At 46.7% G+C, this 22,304-nt stretch overlaps 1 protein-coding gene across 4 annotated transcripts in view; it reads left to right on the top strand.

The window, feature by feature from the left end:
- TNFRSF11A (TNF receptor superfamily member 11a) overlaps nucleotides 1–22,304 on the top strand; it is a 32,742-nt gene that overhangs the window by 3,175 nt on the left and 7,263 nt on the right. The window contains exons 1-10 of one of the 4 annotated variants that reach the window (XM_064426955.1): nucleotides 731–953; nucleotides 1,507–1,716; nucleotides 13,966–14,047; nucleotides 14,475–14,600; nucleotides 15,152–15,295; nucleotides 16,417–16,510; nucleotides 16,860–16,954; nucleotides 17,834–17,941; nucleotides 19,744–19,796; nucleotides 21,428–22,259. In XM_064426955.1, the coding sequence (XP_064283025.1) occupies nucleotides 1,657–1,716; nucleotides 13,966–14,047; nucleotides 14,475–14,600; nucleotides 15,152–15,295; nucleotides 16,417–16,510; nucleotides 16,860–16,954; nucleotides 17,834–17,941; nucleotides 19,744–19,796; nucleotides 21,428–22,259 (1,594 nt within the window). In that variant the 5' untranslated portion in view covers nucleotides 731–953; nucleotides 1,507–1,656. Of the gene's footprint in view, nucleotides 1–730; nucleotides 954–1,202; nucleotides 1,218–1,506; nucleotides 1,717–13,965; nucleotides 14,048–14,474; nucleotides 14,601–15,151; nucleotides 15,296–16,416; nucleotides 16,511–16,859; nucleotides 16,955–17,833; nucleotides 17,942–19,743; nucleotides 19,797–21,427; nucleotides 22,260–22,304 lie in introns of those variants that run through there. The other 3 variants (XM_064426952.1, XM_064426945.1, XM_064426940.1) reach the window with 3 other exon arrangements.

The raw sequence follows: 22,304 nt of genomic DNA, 5'->3' as shown, positions 1-22,304 counted from the left end.
CGCTGGCCCTAAGCCAGGCATGTCATGCAGTGTTGCTCTGAGCCACAGTCCACTGTGGAGCATCAAACTCACCTAGGGGCCATCAGTGCCCAAAAGCCATGTGGTGTCAGAGAATGAGGCCAGGACCTGCAGGAGCACAAGGACCTTAATCGGGACCTGCTTGAGCACAGATCAGGCAGGGCCCAGTCCTTGCTGAGGACATTGTGGGGGTCACGCAACTTTAAGGAGATTAAAAAGGCTTTATGACCCCTGGAAACTATCTGGGGGTGAAGGTCATAGCTTCATGCTGCTGTGCAGTCAAGCCCTCCACTAGTACAGGAAAAAAGCTCAGCAGCTGTTTCTGTCCTGAGCAGAAATCAGACATCATTCCTCTGAGCAGAAATCAGACAACAGCACCACCAAGGAAGGATGAGGTTTTAATATTCTCTTCATCTTTTGTGTTTGAATGTATTTATTTATTTGAAAACATAGAGAAACTCTAAGTTTTTTTTCCTGGTCAAGGGTTAAATCTAAATACATAAGTGAAAGAGCAACTTCCTTCTTTGCCTAAGCCAGAAGCATGCTCCCAAGCTCATTGCTCAGCATGTGAGCACAGGGAAGGTTTTGCGTCCACAGGGCCAGCTCCCCTGGATCCTCAGCCTGTGTAAACAGCCAGGGCCTGTCCTGCCGCACCACAGAGCATTCCTGGCCCTGTGTGAGGCCAGGGCCATCAGCGCCGTGCCGTGCCGGGCCGGGCCGTGCCGGCACTGGGCTCCGGCAGGGCGCTGCCGCAGCGCCGGCCGTGCAGGCCCTTTCGGGGGTCAAGAGGCCGCCGTGCAGCGTTCCGAGTCAGGTCGCAGGGACTGGCCCCGTGCACAGCCTGGAGTGGTCTGGGAGAGCTCCCAAAGCACATCTTCCGCTTTTCTTCCCCTCTTGGCAGCAATCCCGTCCGCCAGCTCCCGGCATCAGCTAAAGTTCGTGGAGGGGGAAGGGAGGGGGACCTCGAGCTGCGGCAGAAGGCCGCGGCTGGCACCCGCATGTTGCACGGGCACCGAGAGGGGACAGGGCGCGGAAGGGATGGGGCAGGAGCTCTCCTCAGGGCCGGGGACACACTGAAGGAGGATGGGGGGCGAGGTGGGAGGCTGCCCGAGGCCCAAGATGTCCTCAGACAGTGACAGGAGACACAAGGGGGCGTGAGGAGAGGGCAGCAATTGCAGGGGAGATGACAGCGAGGAAAGGTGCCGGGGGCTGGAGCGGGAGGGCCCCAGGGCGGGGGCAGGTGGGTGCACGGCCCTGCCGAGAAGGACTGACCGGGAATGCAATTCCCACCGGCCGGAGGAGGGACGTGGGCAGGGTGACTAAACTTCTTGTAAAAAGGGGTGGAGAAAGGAAAGGGAGGGACAAGAAGCGAGGAAAAAAAAAAAAAAAGAGAGCCCTGCATGTCAAGGCTGAGGAAATGCTGTGGGAACTACAGCCAGGCGCTTTTTTTTTTTTTTTCTTCTTCTTCTCTCTTCTCCCCTCGTGTAGCTGAGAGGAAGGAAAGGAAGAAAGAGAAGTAGTCAGCTCAAATGCGCCTCGCTGCGCTGCCCGGGCGCGGGGGCTTGGCTGGAAGGATCTAGTTTCCCTTCGGTGGCAGGAAAAGGAGCCACGGGAGGAGGCAGAGGCGCGCACCCAGACATGCCCGTCCCGTCAGGCTGCTGGCTCCTTCTCCTGAGCCTCGCTGCCGCTGGCGAGCAGGTAAGGCTGGGAGCCGGCGGAGGGGGCGGTGGGTGCCGCGTCCCGCCCGCTGGGTTGGATCGCTCGTCCCGCTGCTCCGGGCGATCGGCGAGGTGGGAGCCCGCGGCATCCCGCGGGGCTGGGCAGAGCAGCTTCGCCTGCCTTGCCCCCCGCTCTGCTTGTTTGGGTTTTGGTTTTGTTTTTATCCCAGCAACTCATAAGTTTCTCTCGCTTCTGTAAAATCAGAGTTGTCCAAACCCAAAGTTGCAAAGGAAGCCAGGGGATCTGCAGGGAAAACAGCCTGCTTCTGCCCAGGGCAGGGTGCGAGAAACCAGAAAATATTTGCAGTGAGGTTGTTGAGGGATATCATTTGCATGTAGAGTAAAAATAAGGCAGACTCCACCCTACCGAACAGATTTATTCGAGAGAGCGTGGGCACACTTGTCCCTCAGGCATGGGACGCGGGGTTTTGGCAGCCCAGATTCAGCTTTCCAGCTTCCCCACCGGGACGAGTCCCCTCACGCTCTGGCCATCCCGCCGTCCCGAATGCTGGCAGCCCCGGGACGAGGGACGGCCTTGTGACCCCAGCTCCGCGAGTGGAGGGGCTGAGGCTCCGAGCGGCCGCGTAACTCGCCCGCAGCTTGATGTGCTTCCATGGCAGAGCCGGGAACCCGAGCCCGGAGCCAGGTCAGCCGCCCCAGAGGGCAGCCCTTTCCTCTGACGGGGGAAGATGTGAGCGAGGTTTGGCTCTGCGGTTGTTTGCAAACACAGCGTGCTCCGGTCGCAGCTCTGTGCGGTGCCAGGTGGCTGCTGGTCAGCGTGGTGCGCTTGGGATCGCGGCTGGTCTTCCCCTGCTGTCGGAAAGACCATTTCCTACAGCCAGCTCTTGCTCAGCCTTGTCAATGGCGCACATCGCGTTTCCTCCAGCAGTTTACATCGGCAGAAGCTTGTTTTGCTCTTTCTAATTATACAGCTTAAAAATTATCCTTCTCCCTGTGGTTGTTTAGACCCTTCTAGACAGGCATGATTTACAAAAACCATGCTACCCTTTATTTGCACTTTATTTCCTCCATTAATCAATGTTTGGCAGCCTCACTACCACTTGTATTTATTTCATCTGAACTTCTGGTATTTTTCTGTGTGTCATTGTTCTTGATAAGTTATGTAACTTAAAGTGCTTCCCTCAACATGGGGATGTAACTGAGCCGTGGCTGGATTCCCTGAAAGCAAGGTGCAACTTCAAGAAAAAAAAAAGATAAAAACCCAAACCAAAACAGAAAGCCCTCTGCAGTCTACAGCTTACAATTTCATGTCTGACCGCACAGTCCTGAGAGCCTTTCCTTTGGATCCCTGATCCTAAATATGTTGCCTAAAACCACACAGGCCTTTTTTTCCCCTGTAAAACATACGTTTCGTTTTGTCCACCCTCACTCTCAGGCTTCTCTCAAGTCGCTGCTTTCCAGGTGTCCTCCATATGTAAGTGAATGAGCCTGAAAATTTCAAAAGTGACTTGTACATCACAGCTTTCAGAGGGTTTTCCCTCTCCCTCAGTATTCTCCATGTCTCTCTTTTTTCCTGTCCTGGTGCTCAGGACTGATCAATCAAGAAGAACAGACCTCAGTGCTCTTCGTACCTTTACTTCACGTTGCTAACTATTACATGCCTTCTTCCTTCTGGAGCCATTTGGGTTTAGTGCAGTTTTTCCCTTTGGAATATCCTCATTGCCTGGAACTGGCTCAGCTTTTGACCAAACCTTGGAAATTCAGATTTCCATGGTATAGCTTCTGGCATGTTTCAGGTACCGTGATGTGGGAACCAGAGCTCCTCATAATTTCTCACCTCTTGATTCATAGCCTTTCAGAGGACACAGAACAAGGAACTTGTATTTATTTTGGGCTGATGTGTAAAGTCTTTCCACTGCCTCCAACACGTGCTTAATTCTGTGTTTGTACAGGGTGCAACTTTGCATCGCCGTTGCTTTGGACAAGTAGCAGCACAAAACTGTAGGAAGCTCCAGGAAAGCTGTAGCGTAAAGATAAGGATAAAACATAATTTGTCAAAGAGCCCATTAATTTAATATTCTGCCTTCAAGAGTGAGCAGAACCTAAAAGAATGTGAAAGGCAAGCTTAGAGAGGTGCTGCTTTGTTACAGCCTTTCAGTTTTTCCTTTGTCTGACTGATTTGAGCAGTGGTTTCTTAGAAGAGTGTTGCTTTCTGATGGAACAAATGTGGGAAAACCTGTGGGAGGGTTGAGGTTTTTCTGATGCATTTGTGTTAGTTTAGACTGGTTAATAGGGTGGAATAATGCTTGAACGGTGATATTTGCACTGTATTTCCTGCAAAGAGTGAAAAGCATTTGGAAATGTAAGTTATTGCATACTCACTCATAATTCTGCTGAGAATTGGCATGATCATTGTCATCATTTTCACCAAAGAGGAAACGGGAACAGAGAATTCGTGACTTGCTCTAGGTCACACACCAAGCATGGAGCAGAACTTCTGGGAACAGAGCTCAGCCCTACTTATCTTCATCCACAAGATGATCTTTCCAAGTGATTTGTTTTGGGCACCTGTCAGAGGTATTTTGCTCTCTGGGGCATGATCTGCTCAGCTTCTTTGTGCAGAATAGTCACACCCCTTTGCTTAACACCAGTGTTGCTATTAGATGGGAGTCAAAGTCTCTGAGAATGTGCATTTGCAAATGTGCAATAAATCAGTTGCACCACAGATTCATCTCCCCTTGTGTGGCATGGAATGGGTCCTTCTACTACCCTGTAACATCTACTTCATAGATAAAGTTTGCTCATTGCAAGCATTTGGAATTCTTTACAATATAGAAGAGTTTTGGCCAAAATATAGATTTTTCTCTAACTTCCTAAAATGTACAGTCTGTATGATGAGAGAGGGGAAAAAAGAGCGTAACAGCAACTGTACTGTATTACACCGTGGGCTCTCCTGCTTCATCACTCCCACTCTGATCAGGATCAAAGGAATCATTCAGTAGAGCAAAAGTTCTACAATATCTAATCTTAACTCCCGGGCCTCAGCATGGGCTTCAAAGCTACTGTAATTCAACTTGTTAGTTTGTAAAAATTCCCTTGCAGCAATGGTTCCTGTGAGGAACACTGGCAAGCCTTCCACTGTTTTGCAGTTTCGCCCAGAACATGTGAAAAAATCTCACAGCACCTCATATCAACAGAATATAATGTATGTAAAACTACATCAAACCACAATTTAAGAGATCTGTCCCACTTCTCCTTTCATGTTAAGCATCATCTGCCTGATGTAATTTCTTCTTTCCCACCAACAGGACCAAAACAAACCTTTGCCACATTTCACAAATTGGTAGAATTCAAAGCTTATCAGACATCTCAAGGGTATTGACCAATGTCATCTAGGTCACAGGGCTTTCTTCATACTGTGCCAGAAGGAAAAAGAAAACCAAAAGAAACAGCTCAAGCAGAGAGATTACTGCATCCCTAAGGATCTTTTTTTGTTTCTGTTGCCCATTACTGTCTATTACCCTCAAGTTCTGAAAAGTGGATGTAACTTGACAGCTGGGCAAGACCCAGTACAGATGGTAAAAGGGATGAATGTGTAACTACACACAGAAAATCATGAAAACCTCAAAGGGGTGCCCTCCAGTGTCACTTAACACTATTTAATACATCCTTGACACTATTTAGAGGAATCATACTTGAGTCCCTTTGCTAGGCTTATCCATCTGTCCCTAGGAGTTCAAGTGGTGAAAGGCTGTCCTGTACTAGGTACATGTGCAGATGCAGGGAAAAGGCAGTGCTTGCTGCAAGGCTGTCCTCCTGCTTCTCCCTGCCCACTTCCTCTCTGTATGACCAGGTCTCCAGGAAGTCTTTGTGGTGACCAGAGCCAGGAGGGTTCCTGCCACCACATGCTGTTACCACAGAATTCAGATCCCCCTCCATCCTGTGCCCTGTGCTGCAAGGGGCTGCTCTGCAGCAAAGGCTGCAGGACACTTGGAGGAGATGGTTGCTTTGGGAGCTGGTTGAGCTTACACAAGAGGGAAGAGGGAAACAGAGATAGCTGGTTCATCATGCCATCAGCTGCAGCTCTGCTCCTTGCATAGACTGTCCCCTTCCTTTCCATGGAAACTCGGCTTGCAAGGCAGCACTGGCTTGTGCTGCAGCCAGACACCCCTGTTTTTAAGGATGCCTTGGCTGGCGTTGCTTTCATGGAGAAGCAGCTGCTCTGAGAATGGCTTATTATTGCTGATGGAAAACGCAAAGGCAAATATTTGTGTGTTGTAAATGCAAGATAAAAATTAAGTGATGTTTAACCAGGTTGTACTCTGGACTTGAGTAGGCCTTGGTCTGTGCGACACAATAGCCTGCCTGCAAGAACTTGCCCCTTTTTATGACTTTTCTTTGAAAATGGTCCAAAGTTCATGTAGTAGAAGAAAAACTCCACAAGCAGCAATGGCTGGAAGTCACAAGGTGGGCTGCAGGTGGGAATCTGGCTGCGCTGGCACTCAGGGCAGCCTGCTGTTGTGTCTGTCCTGGGAGAGCAGACTTGGTGTGCTTCGGCACTCGGGAAGGCAGGTTTCTGATTTGTCCCTGTCTGTGTGTCACCGCAGTGTGCCATCATATTTGTGATGGGGGTGCCTTCTGGAGGGCTCAGCACTGCACAGCAGGAGCAATGCTGACATCACCCTGGCACTCCAGGACATCCTGGTTTGTGTCTCATACCTGTGTAGCCACCTCAGCTGCTTTGTGAAGGGCTGCTGTTGGTTACCTCTTTTGTTTGCCTTCTCAGGGTGTGAGTTCTCTGGGCATAGCTTTCTTTGGTGTTTGTGCAGTGCCCAGGATGTCATGGCTGCAAACGAAGCCAAAGAGTCATTAATCACCTTGGGATAGCGCCCCATCTGTTTCTCACCAAAGTCACAGGGAGGTCTGCCCACGCAGGCCCAGGAAGGGAGTGGATGCATTGCCCTGGCTGGATGCCATGGTGTAGGCTGCAGCATCCAACCCTCACCCTTGTTCTCTGGATCTTCTTCTGGCTCTTCCTGGGTCTTGCCCAAGACCCCAGCAGCATCCCCACGGCAGAGGCACATTCCCCACACCACTTGGCCAGATGTGTTTGTGCTGCCTCTGTGCAGCATTCCCAGAGGAGTGGGTGGAGCAGGGGCTCTGGCAGGGAATGGCAGCGTAATGGACAGGCAGAGAGAGCTGAGACCCAGGGTTACTTCTCGGCCTCTGCAGAACCCTCTGGCTGCCTCCCCACTTAAAATCTAGATAAAAGAGACCAGAAAAGGCTGTGTTTTGGTAAAAGAGCAAAGCTGGCCGGTTTAATCCACCCTGCAAGAGCCAATTAGCCAAGGAGGGGGAAAAAAATGAGGTCATTCACCCTCACCACTTTGTGGCTACTCCAAAAGAAAAAAAAGTATATAGGGTCTGTTCAAGAATGGCGAAGAACAACATTTGTGACTGCAGATGGACGCAGAATATATTTAGTCAGTGGTCAAAGTGGAGGGAAAAGAAAAGAATCTTGTATGGAAATAAAAATACTGTGAAGTTTTGTTAGGCAACCCATTAATCTGGAATGCAGAAATAGAGATAGGGAAAAATGTGCAACTAGGTTCATATGAAGTCCTAAAATTGCTTATGTAGCACACAAGAAAATCTATTTTGAGTGTATTATTTTGCCACAGCGAAGAGTTTTGCCTTAGGAGCAACATATGCTCTAGTAACTTTGCATTGTTTGGTAGCAAGGATGAGATGGTTCCTTGAATCTGATCTCACAGGAAGAAAAGCTCTCCCCTGCAACACCACATGTTGTAAAACAGCCTGCTTATGGAAAGTAGCCAGGGCCTCTTCCAATCAGGGAAGAATATTTCCATAGACATTACTGGCCACAGCCACCGGCAGAGCTGGTTCCTCATGACTGACACCTAAAGAGTGAATTAACCAATTCTCAGGCCAGTCCTGAGCTCTTTAATGAAGACAGCAATTCCTTCACAACGGAGAAGGTGCAGATAGAGGCCTCTAACTCACACTGAAGCAGAACGGTCTGTGGGTGTTACACACATCCCCCCCAGACAGCCATCATCCCAAAGCAAGGGCTGCAGCCCCACCTCTGCCCTTCATGTTTCTGCCTGCAGCGTATTCATCAATTGTTCCATGGACAATGCTAAAATCCAGGAGAAGGAAGCCAGAGCAGAGCATCAGGTGGTGAAAGCAAGCTTCCTCTCTTCTAGAAGCTTTTTCATTCTGCCCAGCACCTCAGCTAGGATTGTGGGATCTCACCTCACATAATAAGAGATTAGCATGTTATGTTCCACTCTGAGGACGTGCTGGAAGGAAATGGTACATAAATGTACAGATTTTAAGTATAGAAAGTCCACATTGGACTCCTAATCTGGCACCCAGCCCAAGAGATCTGTCATGGTCATTTTTTCATTAAGACCCAGCTTCAGCTGTTGAAGCATAGAAAAATGATCTGCTGAACTAAAATCAAGAGGAGCATGCTCCCCCTAAATCATTGTAGCTTTACTGTTTTTTAAAAATTTTTTTAATTAAGTATGAATGGGTGTAGAGTTACTCATGATGAGTCATTGAGACAGTACCTGGAGTGGTAAGGCTACTAAACTTTCCTTTGGAGCACTGCTCTCACACCTGTTCAGTCTAGAAGAGATTTGCCTCTGCAGGCCTTACCACAAGCACATCTAGGTATTAGCTTTGATAATGTCATTATTCTGCAGCCTTTATTTATGCTTGTTATGGACTGTTGGTCTTTCTGTCAAGCCTTTTTGTTAAATATTTTGGTTTGGTTAGCTTTTGGATTCTCAGTCTGTGATTCACCTTCAGAGTATTCTACCTAGTAGCTATAGTCTTTGAATTGCTGCAGCTGTGGGTACACGTAGGTTAAAGCATGAGGTTTTGCAGCAATGTGCAGGCAATGTGCAGGCACTACTGACTGCCCAGGCAGTGAAAATGTTAAGTGTGCCCCTCTGGCTGCGATGTGGAGGTGACTTTGTCTCTGAATGACAAATGTGGTGCACGTGATGGCAAGTCTTCAGGCCGTAGAAGCAGGCTGGCTGATTCACAGCTTCAGTCAGTCTCTGTTTCAGTCCTGCTGTCTCCCACCCCCATGGCCTCCCATCCGATATATCTGATATACCTGAGGTTCCTGTCTGCCTGCCCCCACCCCGCCGTGAGAGCTATCAGTGCAGCACTTCTCCTTTGCGTAGCTGCTGGCCAGAAATAGCTCTGGTGGGTTTGAGATTGAGGAATGCTCCTTCCTACCAGTGGAGCAGCACCAGTTGCTCAGGTGTTTGCTTTTGGCTGCACGCTGGAACAGAAGGACAAGGGGAATAGGCAGGACAGAACGTCTGCCACCATTTGCCCAAGTCCTGGCCGCACGTTACAGTTTTCTCTTCACCTCTTCATTATTGATTTTATCCCTTATGCTCTTTCTGGTCTCTTCAGGCATTCAGGCTGTAGCAGGGTTTTAAGGACCTATTTTTAAAAGTGAAATAATATTTAGTTTAAGCTGTTGCCATTTCCCGGCTCTATTTTACCACGTGGTGGTAGTTCTGTGATGTGGTTTACTGGTCACTGGAAAGTTGACATCACCAAAAGCATTTCATTCACAATCTAAGATTTTTGTGATGAATTACAGGCCTGCAAGCAAATAACTGGAATTGCAAAGCTGTGACTTGGGTGCTGCTTTGATTTAATTTTTATCAGCAGTGAAGACTGTCCATGAAGGAACTGTTGCATGCAACGTGATTATGATTAAGTCTTTAACACAGAACTCCTCTTTCCCCTTGTACACCCACAACTGTAAAATTTTCCAGAGCTGTTACTATTATGTGCCTCCAGAGAATGCCTGGGAGCACCAGCCACAGCAGCACCCATCGAGAACCAGATTCTATTTTTACTCTTAAGTAATTTTTTAGGCAAGCCTCTGAAACTGGCAATGGGCTGAAGAAATCTGGGGTCTGGTTAGCTGTACTGCTGACCCAAAGCATGTAGGGGGCTGAAAAGCTGTGGGCACAGCTGGTACCTGTGAGGTGAGAGGCAGTGGCTCATATTTGAAGAAGCAGCAGCAGATGACTGCAGAAGCCCTCTTAACTGTGCTTGCAGGGGCTACTTCAGTTCAGGAAACATTGCTCAAAGCTCACTCCTGTTGACAAAGACTAATAAAGCCCCAAATCCACAGATTTTTTTTCAGTTTTGTGGTAGGCAAGTCTAAGGACCTCAAAAGCAAGTGGCTCCAAAGTATAAAGAAGCAGTGTGTGTAAGGCAGGACAGACCAAAGTTGTCTTTCCCATAGGTACATTGATGCTGTAATAATAAATGGAGAAAAAAAAATGTGCTTTACTCAGTGAAATGATGACAGATTACTTGAATACTCTCCAGAAACAACTGCACTGATCAAGGTGTTGTCTTAAAAGATAGTTATCCCTTGACGTGTCTCTTTGCATCTCATTTTTTTCAAAACAGATTATCACTAATGAACAGTCCTCATTGAGGCCTCAGGTTCTTGTTCAAAAGTGTCATGGGAAAAAGATTGTGGAAACCCCCGACCTTGTTCTTCCAGATTTTTTTCTTTTAAAGGAAAGAGGCCCATGCAACTCTATCTTTTCTGAAATGTGAAGAGCAAGAAGAGTAATTTTAGCATCCATGACACAGAGCTTCTGCTGCCCTCTGATTGCTCAAGGGCACAAAGAATAAATATTTCCTTAAGCCTGAGGAGAGGAGTCTGAATGCTGCTGGTTCTCCCCTTCAGAAGCACCTGTGTGTGTGTTTTTTTAAGGTGTGAGTAACACAGTGTTGCTTTGTCGTGCTGTCATCGATGTTCTCCAACCCTAAAAGCACAAGCACACTCTTGCTTAGTGTCCTTTTCAACAAATAAGCAAGAAAAAACCCAAAGCTAAAAAGTCTGCCTCTAGCTCAACACCAAAACAAAATCTTTCTGCAAACCTTGATGTAAGCATGCCTGTTTCTCCAAAGAAGTCCATTGTGGTTATCATGTGCTTAAAGGTAAGCAGGTGTTGGTGTGCTTTACCAAACTGGATCTACCAAGCCTGGAGAAGGTTTTTCTTTTTCCCCTGGCATCTTCCCCTGTCAGATATACTTGCTTTGAAGTAACACTGATCAAATGGAAAGCTGCCTGGTTTTTTAGGAACTGGTGCAAATCTGGGTGCTTTGCACACTTTTGAAATGACAAATTAAACTTGCACAGGATACCTAGAGCTCTCTGAAGCACTTATTTGCACATGGTGGTGGGGTTTAATGAGCAGCTTCATCAATAGCGAGATCATTAAAGGAATGACCAGGTTGGGTGTAATCTCATCTAAGCACTTCAGAGGAAGTTGGCACTTTCTAGATAAGAGCTTGGTGGTGTCCAAATCACTCTGACCCACAGGCCAGCATCCGAGGAGAGGAAGGATGTTCCAGGGGTAACGGAGCAGACTTGGGCCTTGGGAGACTTGGTTTGGTTTCCTGTCACCTCTGCAAAGCCAGATGGCCTCCTGGTACAAGTTCCTCATCTGCAAATGAATTGCACTTCCCTGTCTCAGAAGGACACATTGGCAGGAATGTGCTGGTGATGGTGAAGCATCAGGTCATCGTGCTGCCAGCGGCACAAGTACTTCCCATCCTCCAAAGGAAGTTAATGTACAGTTTGAGACAGACACATCTGCCTGGCAGAGGGATTAACATGGGATAGCCTGACATCAACAGAGCTGTGTTAGCAAAAAGTCTTGAGTTTGGCTGCCACCATAAGAAAATTCCAGGTTGCTTTGGTTTCCCTTCCTGTCCATTCTTGCCCCAGCTTTCATGCTTGGCAGGTCCAACCAGTCCATACCAGGCTAGAATCCCTCACCTTCACCTGGGGGTTAGCCCCATGAGAGTCTTGTCTTTGCACCATTGGGCATAAATCAAAAGAGGGAATATTGCAGCTTTATGAATGCCTTGGCTTGTGTGAAAAGGGGAAGGACACAGACACAGAAGAGGCTGCTTATTGACACAGAGCACAAGTTAATGCAGCTGTGACCTATTCCATAACAATAGCCCTCATCGTGTCGTAAAGCCTGGTGGTATGAAATGATGTCCAGCAGGTGGCTGAGCAATTAGCCTGCTCCCTTCACCTTGGTTCCAGCGCCCTGCTGCTTCTCCTCAGGCTGAGTTGTAATTCTCAGAAATTACTCCAGACCCTTTAGCTGAATGCTCCTTAGCAGATTTGCATATCCTTCCGCAAAAAGGATGACTTTGCCCTTGTTTGACACTTCAGTAATTTTTTTAGTCGTTTTGTCTAAAGAGGAACTATTAAACAGGGGCAAGGGAGGAAGAAGAGGATATTCTGTAACAAAAAGCGAGTGGCTGAGACTGCTTTTGGTCTCACCACGATTGTTACCTTTGTGGAAGGCTGGGTAGAGAATCAATTGCTCAAGACACTCTCTGTGCTTGGTTCCACATCATCACCTCAGCCCTTTGCTGGCCATCTCAGTGTTTTAGCCTGAAGTGTGTTACAGAAAACGAGCTCTTTCAAGTATAGGGGTCACTGAGCTGCGTCACTGTTCACCTGCCAGGCTGGCCCAACTTTCCTTTTCCTAGATTGCCTCTTTCCTCACCAGCACTGCCTGTTTTCCTGTGCCCCTCCTTGGAGGTGCCATGTAAACAGGGAATGCAGTGTTTGTTCCAAAAAGGCATTATCTAACTGCAGGAAAGGTACTTCTGATGAATGCAAAACAAGAGACAAGGAAACAATGAGACAGCACAAGACTAGACTCTTAATTTGACCCGGGGTTGTTGTGATGATAAAAAAAAAGCCTGTGAGTTGTTTATACCCTTGTATGCAAAAATACAAGGACTCAAGACCTCTGACTTGTGCTACTTTTTCTGTTCCAGACACAACTAGCGCAGTTTTGATAAACACAAGTCATGCACCAATCCAGAGCTCAAACTCCAAGCCAGAAGGTGTTGTTTTAAAAAAAAAATCTTTTTTTGGTTATCTTAAATATACAAGACCCTTCCTGGTATTAGAAGAGGGCAAGGTGCTTAGGAAAGGCAAGGTGCTATTTTTTTTAAAGAGGTTGCTATTGCTTAAACTAGAAAAGGAGAGAGAAGAAGATGTAAAGACTTGGAGGAAACAAGGGGAGAATGCTAAGTAGAGGAATGGGAACCAGCACCAGCAGGCATAGGGTGGTCATGTGCTATTAAATGGCAAAAGCTCCCTTTAACCAGCAGAGGAAGCTTTATTGCAGCTTTGTCCAAGTTAATGCAGTTTTCATGGCTTTATCCAAGAGTGAAGAATTCCATGCCCTGGGCCTAATTTTGAATCACCTTATTTAATTTCAAGATCAACTGCTCTGAGGTGTTGAGTTTGCCTTGAGGACTCTGGGCTGCCAAAGCAGGGTCAGTGAAGGGCTGGGCACAATGCTTGGCTGGTCAGCATCCCCAGCACAAGCCATGCCCTCAAGCCTGGGCTCTGGGTGGGACCACTGTGTGCACAGGCAGCTGAGAGCCGGGAGGGAGTGCAAAGGCCCATGAGGGCCAGAGGCAACTCTGCTGCCCACTTTGCAGATGCTCTGTCATGTACCCATTTCAGGTGGCTGCGGGGGAGAGGGGGTGCTTTGTGTAGATTTGTGTTGGTTTTGGTTTGGGTAATTGCATCACCTTTCTGGATGGCTGCCTCAGTTCCATGAGACCACCTTTGCAGGACACAGTGGGAGCCATAAAAAGCTGCAAAATTTAAGCCCAGTATTTTATGGGACTAGCCAGGAGCATTTTGTATCCCAGTGGGAAGCTGGGAACTTCTCTTTCAGGAATATAAATCATTCACTTTGCTTGTTTGCTTAATGCTCTGCATTAAAACTGGCAGTTTCCCAGGTCTTGATATGAGGTAATTTCTGTGGAAGAGACTACAGAGGTATCTCTATGCCTTTTTTTTGCCTTTACAATTGTTTTAAAGTAATAGATTTTAAATAAAAGAGAATTGTAAGAAAAGGTTGTGTAGCAGGCCAAAACTTCATGACAAATTGCAAGATGGGTTATTTATTTGTCACCTGGCTCTATTAAAAGTCCCTATGTGTACATTATCAAGTACATGCTCTCAGCATGTCTACAAAGCACCTCTGAAGTCACAAATGTGGGGTAAGTTTTATTGCTTGGCTATCCACAAGAGACAGAGACAGAACATCTTCCTTCTCTGCCAGCACTGGGACTGGGTAGGTCTGGAGCTCTCCAAGCATATTGGTTCTCATGTCCTCTCTTTCCTTCCCTGCTCCAGCTGTCACTACAAATCACTCCGCCGTGTGAGAGCGAACAACACTATGAGCACTCTGGCCGGTGCTGCAGGAAGTGTGAGCCAGGTATGTGAGCACTGCCTGGGCTGTGAGGCTGAGAGGCTCCTCAGCAGCTGCTCTGGGGTGAGGCAGCCAGCTCTCCTGACTGCTGCTGGACTGGCACGTGCCCTGCAGGTGCCTGATCTCAAGTGCCTTCCTAGGGCAGGAGTGGTCCTGCTGGCCTCAGCAAAGGCCACAGCAGCTGTTTTGTTGGGATAGCACTTAACCAGTGCGGGAGACAGAAAGGAGCTCCATTCTTGTGCTCCCAGGCTGTCCACTTTGCAGATGTTTCAGTGCCACACTAAATGGGGACCAGGTTGACAAACTAAAAAGGTGCAGGAAGAAATGATTGTCAACAGCAGTGTTAGCAGCCAATCTCTTATTTTTCTCTAACCTCCTTAGACAGCTGCTCTACAGCTTCCAGATGACCTACTTGTCCTTTTCTCAATAACAGGGAAGTATTTGTCTGCTAGATGCACTGCAACTTCTGATAGTGTGTGCCTGCCATGTGGCCCGAACGAGTATATGGATGTCTGGAACGAAGAAGATAAATGCTTACTACATAAAATATGTGATCAAGGTGAGCTGTTCGTACTGCAAAACCTTTCAATCCAAATTAGTGAGGCATGACGATGGGAGAGTGGATCTCGGGAAGTTGCTGTGTTCAGGTGCCCAACACTGAAGGCTGAGCTTGCAGAAGAGCCTGGCAGAGAGGGAGGTCCCCAGACAGCAGAGATCCTGTCCTGTGCCAAGCAGCATGACTGAAGTCTCAGTGCTGCTGATAGTGATTATCGTCACTGGGGCCATTCACCCCTGTGAGCTGATTTTAGAAGTTGTCCTTTTGCCCAGCACACTCTGCATTCACTTCCCCTGATGTGTTTGTCTCACACTTGCAAATGCTGTGTTTATTTTCTACAAAAGCCATAAGGAAATGTATTGTTTAGAAGTGCAGTGGGTGAGGAGCCCCGTGCTGATCAAGGGTGTCCCGTGCTTCCGGAAAGACACCATTTCCTCTAGCATGAATGGTTTTGCATCTGCCATTCAAGCAAAGCAAGTAGATAGAACAGGAGGTTCAGAAACTTGAGGCTTGTTATCAGAGAGATTTTTACTCTCATCTGCTTTCTCTTTCAGGGAAGGCCTTGAGAGAAGTGAACCCGGGGAACAGCACGTTCCAGCGGCAGTGTGCCTGTACAATGGGCTACCACTGGAGCGAGGACTGCGACTGCTGCCAGCGAAATACCATGTGTGCTCCTGGACTCGGAGTCAAGCCTCCCGGTAAGAGACAGACATGGGATGTACAAAGTGAAATGTCCTGCTCAGGCCTACTGGATGAGGCCAGCATCGTGTGGGTTGTGACACTAATGGGTTCTTTAGACTCTCAGAAGTGTCTGTCAAGTGAATGTCAACAGAAGATGCATGTCTGAGTTGTCATTACTGCTGCATATAATCCTCCTGGACTATATGCACATTTTGAAGGCTCCTGCCTCCATAGTTTAAATAGTATCTTGGATCAAGTGACTTCTGCAAGTTGTCACGTGGACGTGGCAGTAATTACAAGGTGTCCAGTACATTTCTAATGTTTGCTGAGGTGTCTGACTGTGAGTCACTAGGTCATGCGTTGCTCCTGTATTCAGAGCAGCACTCTTTTGGGGGTGTTCCTGAGGTCAGATTTGCCATCTGGTTTTGTGCAATGACTTTGCTTTGCCACTTTTCAATGTTACAAACAAGTTAAAACTGATTAGCACTTTTCAGGTAGCTCGTGTATTCTGTTTTGGATGGCTAGTAGTGCAAAGGTTTATTAGAGACATTTAATTCAAGTCTAATTAAAACCAGATGCAGGTGTTTTGTGGATGGAAAACAGACAGTTAAGTTCAGAGTGAACACTGGGAACAGCTGCACCAGGCATAAGGAACCCCAAAAAAGCAGCAAATGATAGAGAAATGGAGGAAGAAATGCTTCATTTCATGTGTCTGGAGGGGAGTTGCTGTTTTTTCTCCAGCGTAACAAATCCTGATGCAGCATTTTGTTTACTGTGGCTTCACAGAAATGACAATACCAGTCAGCGTCACTGTCTGTGGCACAGCATCATCATGAGGGAGTAAATAGAAGGGGAAGGATATAACGGCTGTGTGTTATTTTTCAATAAATAACACAAATGGCTCCTGGTCATTTCTCATTTTGATCATGTAGAGGAGTGCTCAGGTGAGACTTTCCAGGGCTTACATGGGACTGTCATTGCTGCCCTAATATAACCTAAGACTCCACCCTTTATGAAAGCTTTTAGAGGGATTGTGGGAGGAGAGTAGAGCAGGAGGATGGGGAGCATAGTCACCTTCCTCTCACTTGGAAGGAGCCCACAGAAACTCATCTATGACATTTTTCATTCCTACACACAGTGCAACAAGACAGGGACACAATGTGCATACCATGTCCCAGAGGCTACTTCTCAGAGGTCTCTTCATCCACTGACGAGTGTAAATCCTGGACCAAGTAAGTACTTGGGTGTTCTAAATGGACCACACCAAGCCAGAAGGCAGGGAGAAAAAAGCTTGGGCAAAAGCGTTTCTCAGTGGGGTGTTCCAGACTGCTTGTAGAGCACACAGAGCATCAGCATTGGCTGTGCAGTGATGAAGGCATTGTCAGGCTGAAGCTTGAATTCTCCTTAGAGGAGAACAAGAGAGAGCAGTGACAGCAACTGCTGAGCCAAAAATCAAGTATCTGAGGTTCTTAGGTGTGGAGAAATGTCATATTTTATAACAGAAAGTACTGCTCTGCATAAGTGTAGGAGGCACAACAAGCTTCCTTGAGAGAACCTAGCTTCTTTGTCTTTCTTTTTTAGCTGTACAGCTCTAGGAATGGAAGAAAGTGTGCCTGGGACTGACAAGTCTGATGCAGTTTGTAAAGAACGGAAGATGCCTGAGCCATCAGAAGATGGTTTGTGTCCTCATGGGGGTTGTCGATTGGAGAGTAGCAGGGAGGAGGAGGGATGTTATTATTAGAGTTTGGGGCTGACTTAAATCCATTCTCATTGTGGGTGACTCTAGGGAGAGCAGCTGTAGACCGAGACAGTGCTCTTGGAAAATCCCATCTTTAAAAATTGTTTCAGGCCTGGTGACTCTAGGGCCTGTGTCCACTATTGAGCTGAATTTAACGCCTCCCACTAAAACTGCATGGCAGCATTGCTGTTTCAGCCATGTTATACCCATGACTCCATCATGTTTATAGCTTGTGTATTTTTCTGTGCTTTCTACACACGCATTACATGTATAAAGACTAGCAGCTCCTCTCCTTGCTTATTTTATAGCAATGGGACACAGTCTCAGCCTGATCCTTCTCAGGTATCCCTTCTTGCCCACTGTTCATTTCCTTCGTCAGTTTGGATATGATACCAAGGAGGTTGCTTGCCTGACTTGCAGCGATCCATCAGAACCTGAGATAAAGGACAAATTTCTCCACCTGTATCTATAGTCTCCATGAAATGTGTGTCCTCTGTTCCCTGAGTGAGATCAAGCTCAGCCCAGGGGCCTGCTGGCAGCTTGTAAGGGAACATTGAGAGAAGCATGACCAGACAACATTGCTCTCTACCAGGATTCTGGTTTTTCTGGAAAAGTCTTGGTACCAGGTACCATCAGTGTGGTTGCTTGTCGCAGAACTGCATGAGTACTAGAGTTACTGTTCTTATTATAGAAACTAAATATCAAATAGGAAGGAAAAACACCCCTCCCCTGTAGAAGAGCAGGTAAAATGAGCAAGGATTGTCTTATTGCTGAGTGCAGACTATGCTGATGGCACTATCTCTTTTACACCCTGCAGGGACAAACAGGATCTTGTACGTGTTGATTGTCATCTTGTTTTTCGTGACACTAATTGGCATTGTCGTCTTCATTGTATACTACAAGAAGAAGGGGAAAAAGCTGACAGGTACATCATAGCTAATGGTATTCATGGGTGTGACAACTGTGTGCACTCTGATTTCATGGGTAACCAACAGACCAAGAAGCTCAGGAATTACACTGGACGTTCTATGCCATCCCTGTGTCTGTCCATATGCATATACTTTTTCTAGCCAGGCTAAGAATTCCTCTCCTCTAGGCAGGCAGTAATTTACAGTGCATTACACTTGACCCATGGAGTGACCATCCTCAGGGCAGACATGAGTGTGGTTGGAAGGAGGAGGGCTATTCCTGGGCCTGCACCTGGCACAGCTGGCCCCTTGGCTGAAGGGAAGCAGGGACACATAGAAGTCCTGTCTCCTTCACCTTACTTTCCCTCCCACCTGAAACCTGCATCTGGACAGGTTAAAATACGGATTTTAAAACTGATGTGTATTTGAGAATATGATGGAGATTATGTTTTTAGCTGAAGACTGAAGTTCTGATGAGGTATTGAAGAAATACTAGAAGGCAGTAGTATGAATAGTTAAAGTATAAAAATAGAAAAATTGTAGCCAAAGGCATACTGGATAACAGTGGGATACTGAGTTTATTATTAATATAATAGAAATACCTCTGTATTCCTCTACTCTATGTTAAGCCCTGGGTCTCTTAGTGAAGGACATGCAGAGGTATTGTTCTGTTGGTTCTTAATTTTTTTCCCCTAAACATGGAAAGCTTTTTCTATCATTTCCTTTTCCAAGTGCTAGCAATTTATGAAAAGTTTTGGGAGCAGTGGAAAGGAAGACAGAACTCACTTCTTGTAAAGTGTATTTCAGCCCGTGTTTTAGAAATGGGCTGCCTCTGCCACACTAAACATGGGTTGTGCTAAATCTGGAATTTCTGGGATGGGCTGGAGGAAATGGTGACTCTTCTCACAAACCAAATACTTGCGATGCAGAGCAGGTTAGGGAGGGAATGCAATTTCTTTGGCTTTTTTATTGCCCTACTGCTCTGCAGTGACAGAGCAGCATTTGCCCCTCATGGTCTTTGCATGGGGAATCCTGCTCACCTGGCCTGGGAGAATTGCAGGCTTAGGAAGAAGCCCTTCCTGCTTGTTGTGGGTACTGGTGGTAAATTAACATCAAAGCAACAGAGTCATTGCTGGGAACTGGCAGTGGCTGCACAGCTCATCTGTCTTCAGCCATGCAAAACCATCGTAAACTTCAAATGTACATGGGACTTGAGCCCTGCAAAGTCTCATGAATTTTTAAACAGAAACCAAGACTTGCTAATTGCTCATTAAATCCAAGCATGTTGGACTTAAAGCTTTTCCTTGGGAGATACTCCAAAGAAATTGGAATGAATTTCCTCATTAAGCATACCCTGATTAAGTAGAGTATGCTATATTTGAGGCTGCCATCCTGTGGTTTCAGTGGCTTACCCTCTTTTCTCCAGGCTTCTCACTCCTGTCTGGGAAGGGCCTTTGGGCCATCCATGTGACTTCTCTTGAAATAGACCATTTCTGCTGTGAGCAGGTCGTTGTTGGGCCAGTCATAGCTTGGTGTGACATATGACCAGGAAAGAAACCCCATTTGATGTGGAACACAGTTTGTCCGTGGTCTATTTTGGGAGTTTGGAAACATTTGTTCCACAGAAATATATCTCTGTTCCAGTTACAATGAATCCTCAGCTAGACCAATGCTGGGACACTTGAGCAGGCAGTAAAAACAGGCTTGCTGGTTTTAGTTAATATGATATTGCGGGTTGTGAATGACTGTGGGTGTTTAGGTCTGTGGTCAGCTTAAGTGCCTGCTATATGTTACAGCTACTCTTTTGTTTTCCCTACAGCAGATCTACAGAACTGGGCTAATGAAGTGTGCAGCCAAATAAAAGGAACAAAGGTAAAGTCAAAGATGGTAGCATTTTCTCTTTGTTTTGTGTTTTCCTCATGGCATTCCTGACATCCCTTCTGAAGCAGATTCCATGGTAATCTTTGGCTAGAAAACAAATTTCAAGTTCCTCAAAAATTGCTCACAATTTTGGCTTTTTCAGTCTGGTTTTCTGTAAATGTGAGGTGTGTGAAATCACCATTCACAAATAGCTTCTGAACCTGCTCTCAGGTTTCAGCCAGTTTTAACAGAGATAAAGGTCTCGTGATTATTTAATAATTATGATGAAAAAGTTAATCATGAACCCACTGGTTGCTGAGCACCTGAGACTGCCTAGGAGAGAGCCTTTCTAAATCCTAAGTGCAGGAAAATCTTCAGCTGAGTTTGCCCCTTGTTACATACCAGAGTACTCACAGGGAAGAAACTTGGATTTGGGTCATGCCAAAAATGCCAGGCATGCAAGGGATTAAACACAGAGCCATCAGCTAAAGAAACTGTTTGACTCCTTAATTCTAGGGAGGAAGAAATCCTGCTTGCGCATTCCGATACAAAATAAGTAAGGGCTTTTGTTCTGGAAGAACACCAGCTCCATGCTTGAAACAGATGGTAGCACTGCTTCAAGTTCATGTGCACCGCCTGCTTAACACCGTAGATGTGGACTGAGGTGTCCCCAGTGTCCCATCACCCCTTCTAGGAGCAGTGATGAGCTTAGCTGTTGAAAGACTCTGATTTCATTGCTTAAAAGAAAAACCAAACATACCAAAAAACCCACCTTTCTGAGCAGGCAGTTCCTCTTTTGTCTCATAAGTCTTCATGCAGCCTCCTGTCTTGGCAGCTGCTTCGGTCCTCTGGGACAGAGGAGTGATTCAACAGCAATTAGTGGCTGGCAGCACTTACACTCTCTTTTCTATCCTGGAAGATCTGAACAGATGCTAGAAATTAAAGGTATCAGCTCCCAAACACCCATCTTTAAAGCACAAGTTGTAAAAGCTGAAGAAAACCCCTGAAGTATTTCCCAACCCTTTTTTTGGAGCTGCTACCAAAAATGTAGCTTTACTTTGTCAGTTACTGTGACAACAGGATGTCATGGGCCTTTGCATTTTTTTGTCCTAGCCTTTCAGGTTAATACAGCCTTGCTTGTGTTTTCTTCTAGCTTGTCTCAGAACTTCTGAATCAACTCAGGATCTTTCTTCAGTCATTGCTGATATTAAAAATTCAGCCCCCAGTAAGGCCTCACAGATCAATAGCCCTTCAGACACATGGGAGTGTTTCCAAAACCTAATAAGCACTTTTGTGGGTCTTACTAATGGTCCATAAGGAACAGCAGAATCCAGCAACTCTTCTACGTTTATTAACTCTTCTTGAGTGGCCTCGAAGAAAAAGCTAGGAATAGTTGTCTCACAAGATTGAATGTTATTGCTCCCCAGGCCAGCAGATTCCATTCTCAACACCTGCTGAGCCCAGGTGTTTCACAGTTTCACAGCAGAGTAGAATTGCACATCAAGACTCAAATATAGCAGCACTGCTCAACCTCAGCAGCTCCACACAGAGGGAGGACCATGATCCCTTTTCCTTCTTTGTCTAAAAAATAACTCCATGTTGATCTATTTGTTAAACACATTTTTACTTTCAATTTCTTTCAGGAACCCCCCAGAGATGCACTTGTTACTGTGAACATCACAAATGCTCCTGTCCCCCAGACTGCTGAAGGCACGTGTCTCCTGGTCCCCTCGGGCTCTCCTGTCCCTGGAAAATCATGCTGCACCTCTGGTCACACTCCTTGCAGGAATGAGAGCCCCAGCACAGAGCCTTGTGAGGCAGGAGACTTTTCTGTGGTAACCGAGACTGATGATTACCAATTCCCACCAGTTCCCACAGAAGACGAGTACATGGATAAGGATCTCAATAACACTGATTATTTATCTTTACTAAGTCAGACTGCCAGTAAAGCTGTGTCATCATTTTCAGAACCAATGGAGGCAGGGGAGAATGACAGCTTAAACCAGCTCTTTTCAGGTATTGGGAGCACAGAGGATGTATCAGTCTCTCAAGGTTTTCACCCTCCTTCCAGCACAGATGGGGCACACATTGCCACGGACCAGCTTCTACAGAAATCTTGCCAACATGCCCACAGTTGCCTGAAGGTAACAGGCAACAAAGACACAGATCATTTTGCAACAAACTGTGACTCAGAGAAGATCTGTGTGAGGTGTGGCATTTTGTACAGAGAATCTCCCCAAAAGTGTTACAAACCCTGTTGTGCTGCGGCTGACAGTACCTCCACCTCCCCAGAAACTGGTTCCTGTGCCCAGTGCACCTGTGGTTTGAATTTTGTCTCTGCTGGCCAGAGCACCCTAGCAAACGATCTTGGTATGGAAGATGCACCTTCAGATAGTACCAACGTGAAGTACCAGAACACAAATGGAAGCACTTCAGGGACACACAGAAGCACTTCAGACCTCCCTCCAGCATCTGGTAAGCCCATTAGGCTTCACTCATACACAGTTGTATAGGATTGTT

This window comes from Passer domesticus, chromosome 1 (assembly GCF_036417665.1).
Source record: "Passer domesticus isolate bPasDom1 chromosome 1, bPasDom1.hap1, whole genome shotgun sequence".
In the NCBI taxonomy this organism is placed as follows: Eukaryota; Metazoa; Chordata; class Aves; order Passeriformes; family Passeridae; genus Passer; species Passer domesticus.
This window is presented reverse-complemented; position numbering and strand designations above follow the sequence as displayed.